The following is a 16,011-nucleotide window of genomic DNA, read 5'->3' on the forward strand; positions in this document are numbered from 1 at the left end:
AGGCTGTCATAGAGAAGATTCAAACTCGTGAGAAAATTTCATTGTTTTGATCGTTTTTCTTATACAATCATACACCAGGAGAAGTACAGCCAAGGAGATACAAGGTCCATTCAAGCGGTTCTGCTGTTTTTGGTCCGACGAAATTTTGTAAAAACGACGTGATTCATTTGATAAACAGGAGCACGATACAGAAATACTACAAGGCATCATCTCCTATTGCTCTTCCTACTTTCACCTCGTACCTTGTGAAATTCCATGGTCACGAGGTCACCCTCCTCAATCTCCTTCTTTCCTTTGAAAAGCTCCATGAATCGAACAGAGCTCTCCAAACATGCAAAATGAGTTTTGGGCATCATTTCTTTCCCTCCCCACCATACACTATTGATATCTCCTCTCGTTCCGACCTGTTTCACCATCTCCCTTTGGGATGCCATCATGTGATCATAACAGGGTTTGACGTTATCGTATTCTTCCATGGTGACTCTCCAATAAGGGTCGTATATGATTACAATCCTTCCTTCTCTTCCATTCTTTGATCCTATGTCTATGATGCCACAACACCACACGTGTGAATATTTCTCTTTATGCTGGTAAGTTTTGATCAGACCGAGTTTCATCTTCCTATCGCCTTTTGTCCAGCGAAGAAAGTTGTACGAAGTGAAAGCGAATTTGTCTTGACCATACTTGATCTTTCCACTGCGAGTGAAAGGTGTTTTGGACTTCGTCCTACCAAGACTCGTAATAATATATGGGTAAATGCAAATCTTGGGCGTATGGGTCATCAGCCGATACAATCTTTGATGAATTCGAGAGAATGATTGATCTACTGTTAAATCGCATTTTTCGAGAGGTGTAAGCTCCTTTATTCTAGCCAAGGCATACATTTCAGGTACCAGTCCGTCTACATGGGGAAAGATGAGGGTGGAATTTCTGTAAATCGAGTTATCAGCTGGAGATCGTGATTGTAGAGATTTACTTACGGAGGTGATCCATCTTGCGTCTTTCCATCGACTTTTGCTTCAACCGATTTCGACGGAGGACGATCCGTTTCTGCTTCGATTCTTTTATGACTTCTCAGCTTCATTTCACTCAGTGTATTGTTACTACATGTGATAGATTGGTTGAGAGAAAGAAAGATGAAATTGTATGAGCGATTGATTGATGAGACAGAAGTAGAAGTTGGTGCTCAGACCCCCTAACATTTCGCACGTCATCAGTTAATATCTTTCAAGTTTCTCAATCTCTCTTCATTCCTTTTCTATCTCTTCCCATCCTCCGATCCCAGATTACCTGCATGAGAAAGTTACTATAATGCGTAAGTGCCTCTGTCGCCGATTCTAGCTCACGCAGCATCCAAATAGCTAAATTCATTCCCCCTAAGCCTGTCCAACGGGCAACTTCAACTCAACTCAAGAAGAAGAGGAAGGCCGATGCTGTAGACGAAGAAGACCATGTTCTTCGTAGTATTAGACAAGGTTTCTCTCCCACTAATTCATCGGGTCGTTTTCGGACTGAAACCCCTTCATCACCTTCCTCCGCTTTTGATTCTTCCGCATTCAGAGGCGTCACTCGCTCAGCTTTCAGAGGACTGACCCCTGCTGTCTCGCCTGCTGAACGATCCAATTCTACCCAAAGACCAACTTGGAAAACTCACTCTCCCACACCTTCCAGCGACAAGGTGACTATGACGAAGATGAATGAACGCGTGTCTGTCATTGAAGAGGGAAACGATACTAATGAAGGAGTAGATGAATTGGGTGGAGTCGAAATTCCACGAGATGACCATTCACCTTCATTTCGTGGCGTACCTTCGAAAGAAAAGGAAACGTACATAGAGGATGACGATCGAAACGGTCTCCACTCAACCACCCATGACCAACCGGTTCAGCAAAAGTCCCCACGAGCATTCCAAAAAATTATCAAAGGTAAAAACGGAAAGGAGAGAAAGATCACAGGATATGAAACTCCGATTCAAGAAGATGGTGAGTTGCCAGCGAGTTGCATGGTGGAGCTGACCAACGAGATAGGCGCTAGAGTTGTCAGAAGAAAACGTAAGAACATTAGGAGGATTAGTGATGATGGCAGTGATGAATTTCCCGCTGAACAGAAGTAAAAGGCTGGTGCCATAAGTGTCATCGAGGAAGACGATATGAAGAAGACCGATGAATACAATCAGTTGTAAATATCGTATGCATTTCATAAACATGTTCAATCACTTCCTCGGTTATCCCGCTGGTTGTCGATCTTTTAAACGCTGACGTCAAAGAAGCGGCATCCACCTTCACCCTCCACCCCGTCGATCATTGTTTTTTATTTTTTTGGTTTAGAATGAAATGCATTATCAATCTGAATCGGATGTTTATCTGTTACTCCAACCTGTTTGTAGGAAATACTTATCACGGCAAATCAAGGGCGATGATCCGTCCTGTACCGTTGCGATCGCTGTCAACCCCGTGTAGCCTTACTCTGACATGTGGGAGAAGGTTCGCATCATCGAGAGCTGAATCGCCGATAACCCGATCGAGAAGTGCTAAATGGGCAAGAAGGGGGGTAATCATGGGAGTGGTCTTCACTGGGCTATACGTCTATGACAGACAATTCAATGCTAGCGCTATCACCAGGAGTATGAAAACGGCTTATATCGGGTGAGCAATATATGAGTCGAGAGGAATGATAGCTGATTTATCGTGAAAGTGTTCTATGTACCTTGGATTGTAAGTCATTTACACCTTGAACTTGACTAACTCTACTACAGATAAAATCAACTTTGCACCCTCTAAAGCAGATAAAATAGAAGCTTTGCATGAGCGAGTAGCTGGTAGACTGAAATGGGTGATAGATACGAATCAAGGATTGTACTTGAAACTCGGTCAAGCGTTAGGTACGTTAACCTTCTTGATATGAACGTTTGACTCATGACAAAGACAGGTCTGCAAGCTGCTTTACTGCCCAAACCGTATAGAGAGGCATTCGGACATGTATTCGATCGAGCTCCAGCTGTATCATACGATGAGGTTATAGGGGTACGTAGATTATCTGCCGGCTGTCGCTGATGATTTTAGGTGTTCCAAAAAGATTTATCGTTAAACCCATTAGACATCTTCGCGACCTTCTCCGAAAACCCTTTGGCATCAGCTTCAATAGCGCAAGTACACAAAGCAACGCTGAGACCCGGACCAGATGGCGAAAGCAGAGTTGTGGCTGTGAAAGTGCAGAAACCGGCGATTGAGAAACAGATGGAATGGGATCTGTTCAGTTATCGGTGGGTCAATCATTGCTTTGAAGAGTTCCGCTAATTTGCCGATAGATCACTCATGTGGGCATGTGAGAAGGTTTTTGATATGCCAAGTAAGTCATTATAAAAGTTACAGAGGATCCAGCTAACTCCAAATCGATAGTGTATTTCGTGTAAGACGCCTTCAACATGCAACCTTGATAACCACTGACTCTTGCATAGCGCCAAATACGTATCATCCCAAATGCGTCTTGAAACTTCATTCATCAACGAAGCGAACAACGCTAGGAAATGCGCTGAACTACTTGCTCAAACACCAGAGCTGAGGGACGATGTTTACGTGCCTAGGGTGTATGGGGAAGCTGAGGGATGCAAGGAGAGTGACAGGATCATGGTAATGGAATGGGTTGATGGGTGCAGGTGAGTCTATCTGCAGAAGACGATAGTGGTTCCAACCTGACGATCTCCTCCTCAGACTTAATGACAAAGAACAAATTGAGAAATGGAATTTAAAACCCCGAGAAGTCATGGATTTAGCCATATCGACCATGTCAGCCATGACTTTCTCGTGGGGTTTCATACATTGTGATCCTCATCCTGGAAACATTCTGGTTCGACCACATCCTACCAAAAAGGGTAAACCTCAAATCGTGAGTGACAACATTGCATAGAGTTTTACTAATTCGCAGATCCTCATCGATCATGGGTTGTACATCTCCCTCCCTCGCGAATTTAGAGAGGATTACTGTACTCTTTGGAGGTCGCTATTCGTTTTAGACGTGCCCAAGATTGAAGGCATAGCAAAGAAATGGGGTATAGCTGTCGATGCGAATATGTAAGTGATTTATTTAACGCATTTTTCACTAACGAATATATAGGTTCGCTTCTGCAATTTTGCTTCGCCCTTTCCAAGTGAATAAGAATAAAAAGAATGGGAAAAACGTGGTTCCAGAGAAAAGTCAATATGAGCAACAGGTTGAAATTAAAGAGAGGATGAAGAAGATGTTGGAGAATGAGCAGTTGATTCCTCGGGTGAGCAAGCGTGCAAATACAGAAAGAAGCACATGCTAATGCGTTTTACAGGAACTCATCTTCCTGACTCGATGTCAGAGGATGATGCAGGCTAATAACCAAGTGAGTCTTCTCTTTTCCCAAAGGATAAAGCTGACGTAGCTTAGTTACTCGGCTCACCGTCATCAAGAGTAAACTTGACCGCTAGAGTGAGTCCTCACATGTTCACAAAGAACGACACTAATAAATATCTACACAGTGGGCATCAATCGGGTATACACGATCCTTGACAGGATCAAGATCGCTGAATTCTGTCGGATTGTCACGATGGATCAAAGATAGGTTCGATGCTTTCCTATTCAGATTTACACTGGGTGTGGTAGACATCGCATTTTGGTTCACGCTGCAAAAGCAACGTAAGTGTAAAACAGAATCTCCAGTTAAAAGGCAAGGCTGACGAGTTCCCTTCAGGCTTCTTACCTAAAGAAAAAGGAGGATGGGAAGAAAAACTCCAAAAGCAATTCGAAGCCATGGCAAAAGAGGAATTCGGAATAGAAATAGATGATACAGTTTTCTTGGGATAATCATTTCCAAATGAGCACTCTCACAATGTATCCAGGGGAATATCTGTTGTACCTCATCACTAGCTATACTCGTTATAATGTATGCATGTTTATGAATGTAGTGTACAAATTTGCTTCTCGCTTCTGCCCATAACCTAAGCATGTGTCGTACATCCCCTATAACGTGATCAGATCCCCCTCACACGCAGGGCAGCAAAACATGATTTCATCGCCAAACTGTTTTCTAGTCTTGGTCCACCCATTCGAGTCTGTCGATAATGTACCAGGTCTCTCTTCATCCTCGTGAAGACTTGAAAGTTTGTTTGGACTTGACAACGGTTTCGTAAACTCCATCCTCGCTTTCAACGCATTTAATGAGACTTGTCTTTTATGCCTTACACTAGGTGGTAAGATTGCATCCACAGCTGAATTTCCACCATTACCACTTGGTATTCTTCTTACACCTGGCGAAGAGGGATATTCATCCTTTGGAGATAAGAAATAACTTTTCGTACTTGGACCTCTTGATCCGGAAGGACTGAATGAGCCGACCAACTCATCCCTCTCTTTTTGTATTTGATTATGGGATAAAGTCAAATCTGTAAGTTGCTTTGATAGACTGTGTATACGTGTGTTCGATGTATGTAACGATGATTCGAGTTCGCGTATTTGAGATGTCAACGATGAGATCTCCAATGCTCGATCAGCACTCGTGTCATCTTGGGTACGTTCAGGTTGAGTGGAGTGGACAGAGGGTTGTGTAGAAGATTGCGATCGGAGGGTTTCCAACTCTGAACGTAATGACGAGAGTTCCGATTCTTGCGTTGAGATGGTAGATTCCCTCTGGGATATAATAGCTTCTTTCTCCGTAATGGACAACTGATTTTTTGCGATTGTTTGGTCCCTTTCCCCTAAAATGTTCTTGACATCTTCATTCTCTTTTTCGAGCTGAGGTAGTTTCTTTTCAATGGTTCGTAATTGAGTTATAGTCTCGTCTTTCGATCTATTCTCCTCTGCCAAAGAAGTTATTTGAGATCGTAAAGTCTGCCCAAAACATCAGCGTTAACTACGGCAGAGGAACACAGCAATTTACTTTACCCACCTCAACCTCAGATTCCAACTCCAATCGAGCCTTCTCCCATTGCTTAGATTTAGTTTCCCAACTTTCCACCGCAGACGCCATGGTAGCCTTTTCCTCCATAGCTTCCACTACTTTTCCCCTTACTTCTTCCAATTGCTTCACCAATTCATCATTCTCGCTTTGTAATGCCGTTCGTCTCTTCTCAGCAGTATCAGCTCGTTTTGTGATGGAACCAAGTTTTCCTTTTGCCGATTCTAATTCCGTTTTGAGTGATGTCACCGATGTTTCAAGGGATTTTACGGTCGAAGATGAAGATTCATATGTGGATTTCAGCTCATTATGAGTCGAAGCCAGTTCGTCGTGAGTAGAACGTAATGTCGTGTGTTCGGTGGTCAGATGTTCGTGAGATTTCTGTAATGCCGAATGGGCTGATTGTAAATCTGATAACTCTTTGCTGGATAATGAGGATGACTCTTTTGACGATTCTAAATCCGTAGTGATCTTTTCAAGGGACGTCGAAAGTTCTGTATTACTCTATTGAAATTGGTCAGTCGACAGATTCTACAAGCAGAAGCTGTTCGCTTACTTGTCTTAATCTCCCAATTTCAGTTTCTAGCCCACTCTCTCTGGTCCTCTCTCTCTCCAAAGCTTTTTCCAGTTCCGCTATACGTTCTTTCTCCTTTTCACTCACATCCCGTAATTCTCGTTCCAGCCTCTCTTTATCACTCTGCAGTACATCTCTCTCAGACTCTACATTGTCCAAATCCTTCCGTATTCTTTCGGCTTCTCGTTCCAACTCTGCAGATTTACCAGCTTCCTTTTCTGATTCTCCAAGTTTTGTCTCTAACTCCACTTTATCCTGCTCCAAGCGAGATATTAACGTTCTTCCCTCAACCAAGAGCTGTGAATCTCCCTTGGCAGTGGACAACTGAGATTGAAGATCAGCTATCTGATTTTGGAGATCTGATCTTTCGAAAATGAGGAGTGATACGGTTTCTTGTAATTTAGAGGTGTTATCGGAAGGTGCCTCGGCTGGTAAAGGGGGAGAAGTGCCAACAGGTTTCGGTGAAGGAGGCACGGCAACTTCCGGCGAGGACTGTTGCTTTTCTTGTGAGACTTTGACTGGCTTAGGATCAATGTTATCGGCATCGTCTTTCACTTTAGTAAAGGCATCTCCTTCTTCTATCTTCTCCTCACCATCATCTTCCTGTTCTTTAGCTTTCTTCCCCTTCTTCTTCTTCTTTTTGCTCTTTTCATCCTGTTGGGGCTCGACTTCGTCCTCTGGTATCTTCGAAACTTCTTGATCTTTTGGTCCCTCCACCTTAGGCTCAGCTTGTAACGGAACTACGTCAGGTACTACAGGTTCTTCTTTCGTTTCAGCAGCTACTTCTGCTCGAACTGAATCGTCCAGGCTCAGGCTGGTTCTGGCAGAAGGTAGATTAGGAGCGTCGGCTAAAGTGGAAGCTGGTGACGAAGGTGTGGGAGCAGGTGATGTTCCTGCAGCTTCCGCCTTTTTCTTCTTTTGTCTTTGAGCGAGCTATGTCCATGCATCAGCGAATAAGTCGGCACAGCGAGAAAGGTGCTAACATACCAGCTTCTTAGCTCTTTCCGCCTTTGCTTTTCGCTCAGCGTCCGCATCTGACATTATGGCTGATGACTGTAATCGTGAGCCGTGCAGCTGACCAAAACTGAATGGTGTTCCGGATGTCAACTTGGTTGATAGCTATAATCTTCGCTCTCGACACGTTGAACCATGACATGAACGGACGTGACCCAAGGACTATGAATGTAGATCTCCCAAAAGTGGGTGAAACTTATTTCAGAGTACCATTTAAATTAGCGTCATTTTAATCGATTGTTGCCGAACAAAAAGTCAAAAGACACTTTTACAAGACCACGATAATCATACAACAAAAACATATACATCACAATAGCATCTAAACAGACCAATTCCCTCCAATTCCATATCACAACGATGCGCTCCCGACCCGTCTTCCTTCGAGCATTACGACTTCGTCAACAACCCCTACTTGCCTCCCGTGTACTCCCCCAATTCTACCCCGCCACCCTTCGACATCTCTCCACTTCTTCTCGCTTACTAGAAGAAGCCAAAGAGAAATCCAAAGAGAAGGCTCGTCCACCACCCGAAGATAACGCTCCTCCTCAATCACCATGGAAAGTATTCACTCAAGTGTTGAAAGAGGAAATTGAGAAGAATAAAGGTTGGCAAGATAATGTCAAACAGTTACAGGGTGATGTGGATAAAATGGCAGATAGTGCAGCGATGAAAAGGGCTAGAGATCTATACGAGAAAACCAGGGTGAGTATCTAGCTGCATATCATATATTGATATCAAGCGATCGCTGAACCTCTATATCATGATGGTAGATTACCAATCTGATCAAGAACAATCCCCGAATCCAATCAGCTGTAGGCGATCTACAAAAAGCTGGTATTTCAGTGCAAGATGCCGTTCAACATGCCCTCAGAGATTCTGAAGTACTCAGAGCAATCTCAGCTGCTACATCAAGATTCGTTTCCGCTGCTACTAGCGCGACTCAACCTATCAGAGATACCAAAACATATCAAGTGATCGCCGAATCCATTGAAGACGCTTTTGACGATACCACCGGAGTTAGCAGTAGGTACGGTGGATATGAGGAGAAAGAAGCTAGAAGGAAAAGAAGAGAATTAAGAGCTATCAGAGCTGCTAAAGCGGGTAAAACAGTGCACAAGAAAGTTGAAGAGAACCCAGAGTGAGTCATATCATTCTTCTTGTCTTTGCCCAACTAACATCATCATACAGAGCCGGAGAAGCATTGGTATTATCAGATAGACCTGAACCAGTGTCAAGATTCGGTTTCATAAAAGAATCACCAACATACCAACGCTGGCTTGAGACTTACTACGAATCAGAGTCACCATTCATCTCAGCCTTAAGAACTGTAGGAAGTAAAGTCGGTTCACTATTTGAAGAAAACGAAACTGCTCAAGTTATAAAAGCTATGAAAGAGTTAGATCCTAACTTCAGGATGGATAACTGGACTGGAGAATTGAGAGAATACATCGTTCCAGAAGTCGTTGATGCGTATCTGAGCGCAGATAGAGAGTCATTGAGACAATGGTGTGGGGAGGCGGTAAGTGACAATTCAAACCAGGATCTCCCGATGCAAGGCTAGTGCTCATGCCATACTACTAGACGTTCAATGTCCTCTGGGCAACGATGGGTCAATACATCAAACAAGGATTGATTTCCGACAGTAAGATATTGGATATCAAGCATGTCGATGTGAGTTATAACCTGCGTTAAACTACGTCTACGTGTGATCGACAAGAGCAGGGTCATCTCCTTACAGGCCAGATGCTGACGCCACAAACAGGTGTCATCCGGGAAAATGCTTGAAAACAATGTACCAGTGTTCGTGATAACTTTCGCTACACAAGAACAGCTCTTATTCCGCTCAGTCAAGACAGGAGAAGTCATCGTTGGCTCGGAAAGGGATGTTGAGCAATGTAGATATGCCATGGTGGTCACTCGAGTTGAAAGTGAATTAGAAAATGAATTGACTTCAGGATGGAAGGTTGTAGAGGTGAGAACAGCCCCCACCAATCATCCGAAAATGCCAATCGGAGCTAACCCAGATCAATCCGTTGCAGATGGCTAGAAGAGGCGCAAAAGGTGGTTTGTAATATCTTAATCAAGACAAGTTTTGCATGCATCACACCATTCGTTTTATTCCGTCCGATTCGCAGGTTCAGTTGCCGAAGGCGCGGTCTGAGTATCACAAATCACAAATAAAGCGAGGAAGAATGACTTTCATGGCTCACCTCGCTGGAAGGCTTGCTTTCGCTCTTGCTTTTCTATTGAAAAAGCGGAAGGTGCCAGACTTTGATCTCGTACAGGATGACTCGCAGCTAAGGAGAATCGCAGCTGGTGTCAGTCTGTCCGCTTACACCTGCGTAAGACGTGATCGCTCATATTGAGGAAAACACCTCGGCAGTAATGAGTCGTAGAGTCTTCTCTTCGAACAGGTATGTTCGCCTTCCTCTGATGTAATGCTCCTTTTTCACTGTCATTAGGGTCACGTTGAGCTTGAAGACTGGGTCGGTCTGTGCTTCTCTCCTCCTATAGTGGCTTGGTGGCAGAAAAACAGCAAGAAAAGGACGAAACGACTTCGATCGTACGTCCTTTGAGACGAAGCTCCTTTTAACCCATAACATGAGAAGACGAGGCATTGCTACATGATCATTACACCAGACATATATATACTGATACAACATTATCTAACAAATATTCTCGCATCCCGTTCACCTCAATCAGCTATCTCATCTCGACGATGTCGCAATCAAGCAAATCAGCAAAGACCACCCAAACCCCGCTAGGCAGAATGGAGTCCCATATTGCAGAGCGTTCTGCGCAGGTGTGAGTGAGGACTCCCGTCAGTCAACTACGGAATCAAGCTTACTTTGCGATCTACACAGTGACGAGTCTTGTCCCGATCAAAGGATGAAGTTGCGTGTTCTCACGACAACCGCATCGACAAAAGATTCATCAGCTATTTATTCTATCCATTCAGATGGCAGTCACTCCTTCAATGACGGTAGTATATTCTACAGAGAAGGAGATACTGCTATATGGTACCTAAAACCAAAACCAAAAAGCACGGACAATCCAGAACCTGTATCTGGGTATAGAGATATCACCACAATTAATCCCTCTGAAGCTGATTGGGCGCGCGGTGTAGCTTGTACCGAAAGCCAGAGCATCACCCCAGCTCCTGCTGGGTATACACTGGATGTTTGGATGGAAGACAACCCGTCACTGATGGATCAGAAAGCCTCTGATAATGAAGAGCTGAAAACGCAACCGGAATCAGGTGCCAAAGGTACTTCGAGTATCTTGCCATCTTGGTTGTTTTCCCCAAAGTCTAAAGCAGCTGATCAGACGGGGTCTTCTATGAGCAGAGTGCCAACAAGGACGTTGCACTAAGCGTATACATCGTTCTATATGGAAGACACGACGTCTATGAATAGCTTCCATGTATTTTCCGTTGTCGCACACAGGTGCAGTTAGGATATCATGCATCTTCTATCCTATGTATCCTTCGGCGGCTGATATCCATCGTTCTACACGAAAGTTATTCGCTGAACCTACAACAAATTTTAAAGGTTATGTCAAAGCTCACTTCATAAAAGCATGAATCATCTTCTGGATACATTCTTGACTAAATCATTTCGCAATCTTGCTTTGCAACGGACCTAAATCTGCACACACACCACATCTGTCCTGCGACTTCAATTTCAAGCGATGCCCAAAAATGTTTATTTGTACCGTTGATATCGGGATAAAGGCTTCCAAGTACTGTTGCGTCATTGGGCACGAAGCCAGAATAGAAGGCTGCCTTCCCTTCGCGAAAGTGGAAGACGAAGGCAAGAAGACTGCTTCGCAATAAGCAACCCCAACGTTTACGCCTAGCCAAATTGCGCCACAAAAAGAACGTCTGAGGTTTCAGGTACAGATACAGAAGCCAGGTGAGTCGATCGTATCCATCTATGGCTCAACGACTGATCAGCCCATAATGGCACACTGATCTTCTAAACCTATCTCCAAGTTCACGGTGACCACAAAACAAGGGGATGAGGAAGCAGTCTCGCAAGAGATTTTTTTTGGGTAGAGACACAGAGGTGGATCTGTCAGGTGCCACCGTTCTCCGGGATCAGCCAGGCCGTGCGATTCTAAAATTTCCGGAAGGATCACAGGTTGATCCTTGTGGATACGTTTGCAAAGGCGTGGATGACAATTCGTACATTGTTTATTGTGTGCCAGAAGGCCCCACATCTAGCATCACGGACTTATCGACTGCCACTAAGTATACTTTCAAGGCAGAGGAGCCCAAGTAGACTGTTATATTTATCAGCTCACACCGGTCCGGTCTCAATTATATTCAGTTTCCGTATCTGCGGTCCATAGTCAACCACTCCGTGCATGTGTTTCAATGGTGCAAATCGACATTGCGCACACGCAGTAAGCCTGGCCAATAGCCCATACCATACAGCATCGAGAGGCTTGGGACATGCCTGATGACCTTCTTTGCCTTCCTTTGTCTTCTCGCCTCATAGTCCTGGCACTCCACCTACAGATATTCGTGGATGAATGAAATCAGCAATGACGGGGTAGCAGGATGACGTGGTGTACTCTTCTTGCAATGTCTTTTGTACGCGAAACTTTGATACTTCAGTGTTCTACCCCTTTGGAATCAGCATGGTTAGGGTATCTATGGACCCAAATGATGGGATGCTTTGCCATTCCAACCTTCTTCATACGGTATACAATCTGACGAGACTTTTCGTGCAGGTCGACCTCATCCCAATCACACCCATTTACGGTATCCTTTCGCTAGACACACGGACACATCAGTTCATGTCTTTTGACCTGGCAGCATGTCAGAACCTTCAGTACAACGTCAATTGCTGCGGGCATGTAAATTGTGAACGAAGGTGACACACTGAACAGTAGACTACATGCTGACGCAGCCCAGAGCTCCCACCCGGCCTGTAGGAAATGGACAGAGATCAACGCCACAAATCGTTATCTCCTAGGAGATTTCCCCTGAATATCCGGGGGAAGGGGAGATTACATATCCGGGGTCTCCACATTCACCATTTCACTGATTCTCAGAAGTAATAGGATCACATCACATAGAGAGGGACATTCCAACTACGAGTACTCATCGTCACATTTCACTCTTCTCCATCTCTTGGTTGCTTTAGTCGTCGACAAGCCAGTCTTGCAATGTAGGCTGACTGCTTCTGACCCCATCATCTAGCTCTGTATCAATTACCATCTCTGTGTTTCGTTGTTGCTTCTGTATGTTTGTATCATCTTTTCTCACGATCCTTATCGTCAAACCTTGTGCCGTTGACATAATCGACCTTATCTCTTCTTCACGTTCTCAACTCCGTCATTGCCTTTCATTGTTGTTAATTTATCCTCTGTACCTATTCCAACTGTACATCATTCTGAAACTCTGTCCATCTTCTCATCGTATCTACAGCAAATTCACCATCGCAACGATACTTGGTCTGCTTCAAGCAACGGATTAACATAGTGATCCGTAACCAACAATGACATCTCATGATAACTCACCTATCGTCTCTGACCCTCTGGATCTTCTATCTTCTCCAAACTCATTTCCAATGTCGGATCCACAGACACCCACAATGCCTTCTCGTGAAAGGTCCGATACCATCCTCACTACATCATCATCCGATTCCTTCCCCCAATTGCAAACACCCCAGACGCCTTCCATCTTAGGTATGCTGAATCAAACGTCCTCTAAACAAGGTACCCATTCGACCAATGATGATTTGACCTCGAATAGAAATCGTAATGATAGTTTTGGATTCGGTGGACCGCTGAACGTCAATTCCCCGGAAAGCATACCTCAAACGCTTTCTTCCTTGAACGTCCCGACGCATCATCTCGAACCTTCTCATCATACTACAACTCCCGTCGCAGATCATGAGAGAATCTCCCCTCTACCTAGCGACTCTCATACTGCAGGCAACCTCATAGTGCTGAACTCTTCAACGACACCCATCTCCACTTCAAGCGAACCCAGTCCGCGAGTCAGCACTTCCACAATTGGGACATTCGATAATTCCGATACCCCGTCCGGGACACGACAATCCAAGCTGAAAGAAGTGGTTAGACGAAAGCTGCAGAGATCTAAGAGCTCTTTGAGAAATATAGGAAAATCTAAAACTCAGGAAGAGGATGAGGAACCTATTGCAGCCAATCACGCCGCTTCGCTAGCTGTCAGCGGACATACACCTGCCTCGTCCGTCGATCGCGATCATGTGGTACGACCTAAAACATCACGTTTGAAACGTCTCCTGACTCTATCCCGTAAACCCTCTTCAGTTTCAATCAAGGCTTCCCTCCCCTCTAACGGTGTCAGTACGGCTCAAGTCGAAATGAATCGCATCCCTCATCCTGTCGTTGACACCCAAACTTATTGCCAAAACAATCTGAGACACCATGAAATTACTGTGCGGGATTTCGCTCATTCCCCTCCAATGCAAATGCCTTCACTCACTCACAATCGTCACATATCCGTCGGTCAACTACCCCAATTCCCCTCAGATCTGTACAACGGGACAGGGGAAATAGCAAGACGTCTCCCCATTCATGCTGGAGAAATGGCTGAAGAGGTGGATCCTCACTCCCTTCGTCCCGCTCGCATCAGTCGACCAAGAGCCACCTCAATGCCTTTACTCGATACCCTTTCAGACCATCCACCGACAGGTGAGCTTGAAAATAGCAGCGACAGACAGTCCAACTATTTTGACACTGTCCTGCCACGTGAGCTCCAATTGCAGATCATCAAAACCTTGCTTGAATCTTGGAAAGGGGAAAACCAGGAGAGAAGATGGACCGGAGAGGTTTACGCACGAAAGGAGCTGATTAAGCTGAGTAGAGTAAGTCATATAAGCGAGTGATCAAGCTGACATGTCAGGTTTCGAAAGGATGGCACCAGCTGTGCTTTGACGGACAACTGTGGTCATCTCTTGACCTTACCCCATTCTCTTATGTTCTGCACCCTTCAACCCTTCAGAAAGTCATCGTCTCTTCGCTTCCGTTCATCACAGCTCTCACGCTTAGAGGGATGGACAATCTTCTCGGGTCAATGCTCTTACCCTCACTCTCACCTTTTGACTGGTCACCTAGCCCTCGGTCAAACAGTCTAGCAGTATGGCTACCTAATTTACGAGTTCTCGATTTGAGGGGAGCAACGAGTTTGACCGTTTCCGATATATGCTCGATTATCAGAGGATCACCGGGATTAAAGATAATAAACTTGAAAGCTGTTCAAAATTGTTCATCCGAAGTGGTACGTACAATCGCAAGATCGACACGACAATTGGAGTCACTCGACATTTCAAGATGCAAGGACCTAACTTTGGGCGATTTGATTGTTATGATGAATGCAATGGACCAGGCTCAACGTGCAAAACTCAAAGTGTTGAGACTCGCGGGAATGAAAAGTTATGGTAGACACGCATCGGATTTTCTACCCCTTCTAGCCGAAAAGCTTGTCAATCTTGAAGTATTGGATGTCCAAGGATGTACCCGTATATTTGACGAAGATTTCGAGAACTTTTCTCGAGTATTAACTGAAAACGAGAGAGAAAGCAAGATAACTCATCTAAATCTATCTGGGTGTACATCTCTTCAAGGGCAATTCATGTATCACTTATCTGGAAGCCTACCTAATCTGAGAATGTTGGAACTTGCTAATCTACAGCACATATACAAAGACAACGATTCGGATGAATCTGGATTAATCAGACTCCTGAAGACAACACCGAAAATCGAAAGACTTGATTTAGATCAAACGGGTTTACATGGTGGAGTCACTGATTCCGTGTTGGATGTCTTATCTAGAGGAAGAACGGATGATGGGAATTGTATCCGAAAGAATCTCGTTGAATTGCGAATCGGTTTTGCGAAAGGTGTTACCAGTGAGGGCTTGGTCAGACTAATCAGGAATTGTCCAAAGTTGAAAGTACTGGAAATTGATGTGAGTTAAGCGCGCTATCTGGAACGCAGGTATCAGACTGATCAAGTATATCACAACAGAACACTCCCGCGGATACGTCGGTGCTTCGAGCATTCATGAAAGTCCATCCTTCGGATGGCGCGATTTCGGTAATCGATTGTCGTTCAGTCAACCCCACAGAACTTGATAAGTTGATCCCGTCCACTCGATCACGAGTAGGATGGAAAGGCTGGACAGCAGTGCCATTCTCATATCAGCCTAAAGAAATGGATGAGAGACGGACTGTCATCAAGAGTTTTCAATCTTGGAAAGATGTCAACACGCCAAAATCTTGGAGAGAGATCAGAGCGGATACGGATGAGGGCAATCCCAATCAAGAAGTAGAGGAAGGAACGAATGACAGTGGGTCCACACAAGATGAAGATGGATTAATGGAAAATATCAGAAGTTCAGCTGGCTGTATAATTATGTGATGTAGTCATTACAAAGTCGATGATTCTGTAAATAGAAAGGATAATTATGCGTGTCGGTGTCGAAGTGGAGCGTGGGTCGTCCCAG

The 16,011-nt window shown here is 44.6% G+C and overlaps 6 protein-coding genes across 6 annotated transcripts; 5 read left to right on the forward strand and 1 right to left on the reverse strand.

Moving 5' to 3' along the window:
• Positions 1 to 1,311: 1,311 nt before the first annotated feature.
• On the forward strand, positions 1,312 to 2,113 carry IL334_005816 (uncharacterized protein; the record flags this gene model as incomplete). Its single annotated transcript, XM_062937523.1, has 3 exons — positions 1,312 to 1,315; positions 1,362 to 1,982; positions 2,028 to 2,113. 3 exons carry the CDS (start codon positions 1,312 to 1,314, stop codon positions 2,111 to 2,113), a joined length of 711 nt encoding a protein of 236 aa, XP_062793574.1.
• Positions 2,114 to 2,415: 302 nt separating this feature from the next.
• IL334_005817 (uncharacterized protein) lies at positions 2,416 to 4,830 on the forward strand (the record flags this gene model as incomplete). The annotated part of the gene is made up of 15 exons (XM_062937524.1): positions 2,416 to 2,645; positions 2,695 to 2,714; positions 2,783 to 2,881; positions 2,929 to 3,014; positions 3,063 to 3,262; positions 3,308 to 3,348; positions 3,399 to 3,408; positions 3,458 to 3,655; positions 3,711 to 3,885; positions 4,024 to 4,070; positions 4,114 to 4,267; positions 4,319 to 4,369; positions 4,414 to 4,455; positions 4,506 to 4,662; positions 4,718 to 4,830. The coding sequence occupies 15 exons, from the start codon at positions 2,416 to 2,418 to the stop codon at positions 4,828 to 4,830; spliced, it is 1,623 nt and encodes a 540-aa protein (XP_062793575.1).
• Positions 4,831 to 4,986: 156 nt separating this feature from the next.
• On the reverse strand, positions 4,987 to 7,535 carry IL334_005818 (uncharacterized protein; the record flags this gene model as incomplete). Its single annotated transcript, XM_062937525.1, has 4 exons — positions 4,987 to 5,853; positions 5,903 to 6,424; positions 6,477 to 7,427; positions 7,482 to 7,535. 4 exons carry the CDS (start codon positions 7,533 to 7,535, stop codon positions 4,987 to 4,989), a joined length of 2,394 nt encoding a protein of 797 aa, XP_062793576.1.
• A 330-nt stretch (positions 7,536 to 7,865) lies between these two features.
• On the forward strand, positions 7,866 to 9,580 carry IL334_005819 (uncharacterized protein; the record flags this gene model as incomplete). The annotated part of the gene is made up of 6 exons (XM_062937526.1): positions 7,866 to 8,210; positions 8,279 to 8,646; positions 8,697 to 9,027; positions 9,090 to 9,179; positions 9,271 to 9,480; positions 9,548 to 9,580. The coding sequence occupies 6 exons, from the start codon at positions 7,866 to 7,868 to the stop codon at positions 9,578 to 9,580; spliced, it is 1,377 nt and encodes a 458-aa protein (XP_062793577.1).
• A 698-nt stretch (positions 9,581 to 10,278) lies between these two features.
• IL334_005820 (uncharacterized protein) lies at positions 10,279 to 10,880 on the forward strand (the record flags this gene model as incomplete). Its single annotated transcript, XM_062937527.1, has 2 exons — positions 10,279 to 10,313; positions 10,373 to 10,880. The coding sequence occupies 2 exons, from the start codon at positions 10,279 to 10,281 to the stop codon at positions 10,878 to 10,880; spliced, it is 543 nt and encodes a 180-aa protein (XP_062793578.1).
• A 2,135-nt stretch (positions 10,881 to 13,015) lies between these two features.
• On the forward strand, positions 13,016 to 15,926 carry IL334_005821 (uncharacterized protein; the record flags this gene model as incomplete). Its single annotated transcript, XM_062937528.1, has 3 exons — positions 13,016 to 14,371; positions 14,431 to 15,474; positions 15,534 to 15,926. The coding sequence occupies 3 exons, from the start codon at positions 13,016 to 13,018 to the stop codon at positions 15,924 to 15,926; spliced, it is 2,793 nt and encodes a 930-aa protein (XP_062793579.1).
• Between the last annotated feature and the right edge of the window lie 85 nt (positions 15,927 to 16,011).

This window comes from Kwoniella shivajii, chromosome 8, assembly GCF_035658355.1.
Source record: "Kwoniella shivajii chromosome 8, complete sequence".
Taxonomy (NCBI): domain Eukaryota; kingdom Fungi; phylum Basidiomycota; class Tremellomycetes; order Tremellales; family Cryptococcaceae; genus Kwoniella; species Kwoniella shivajii.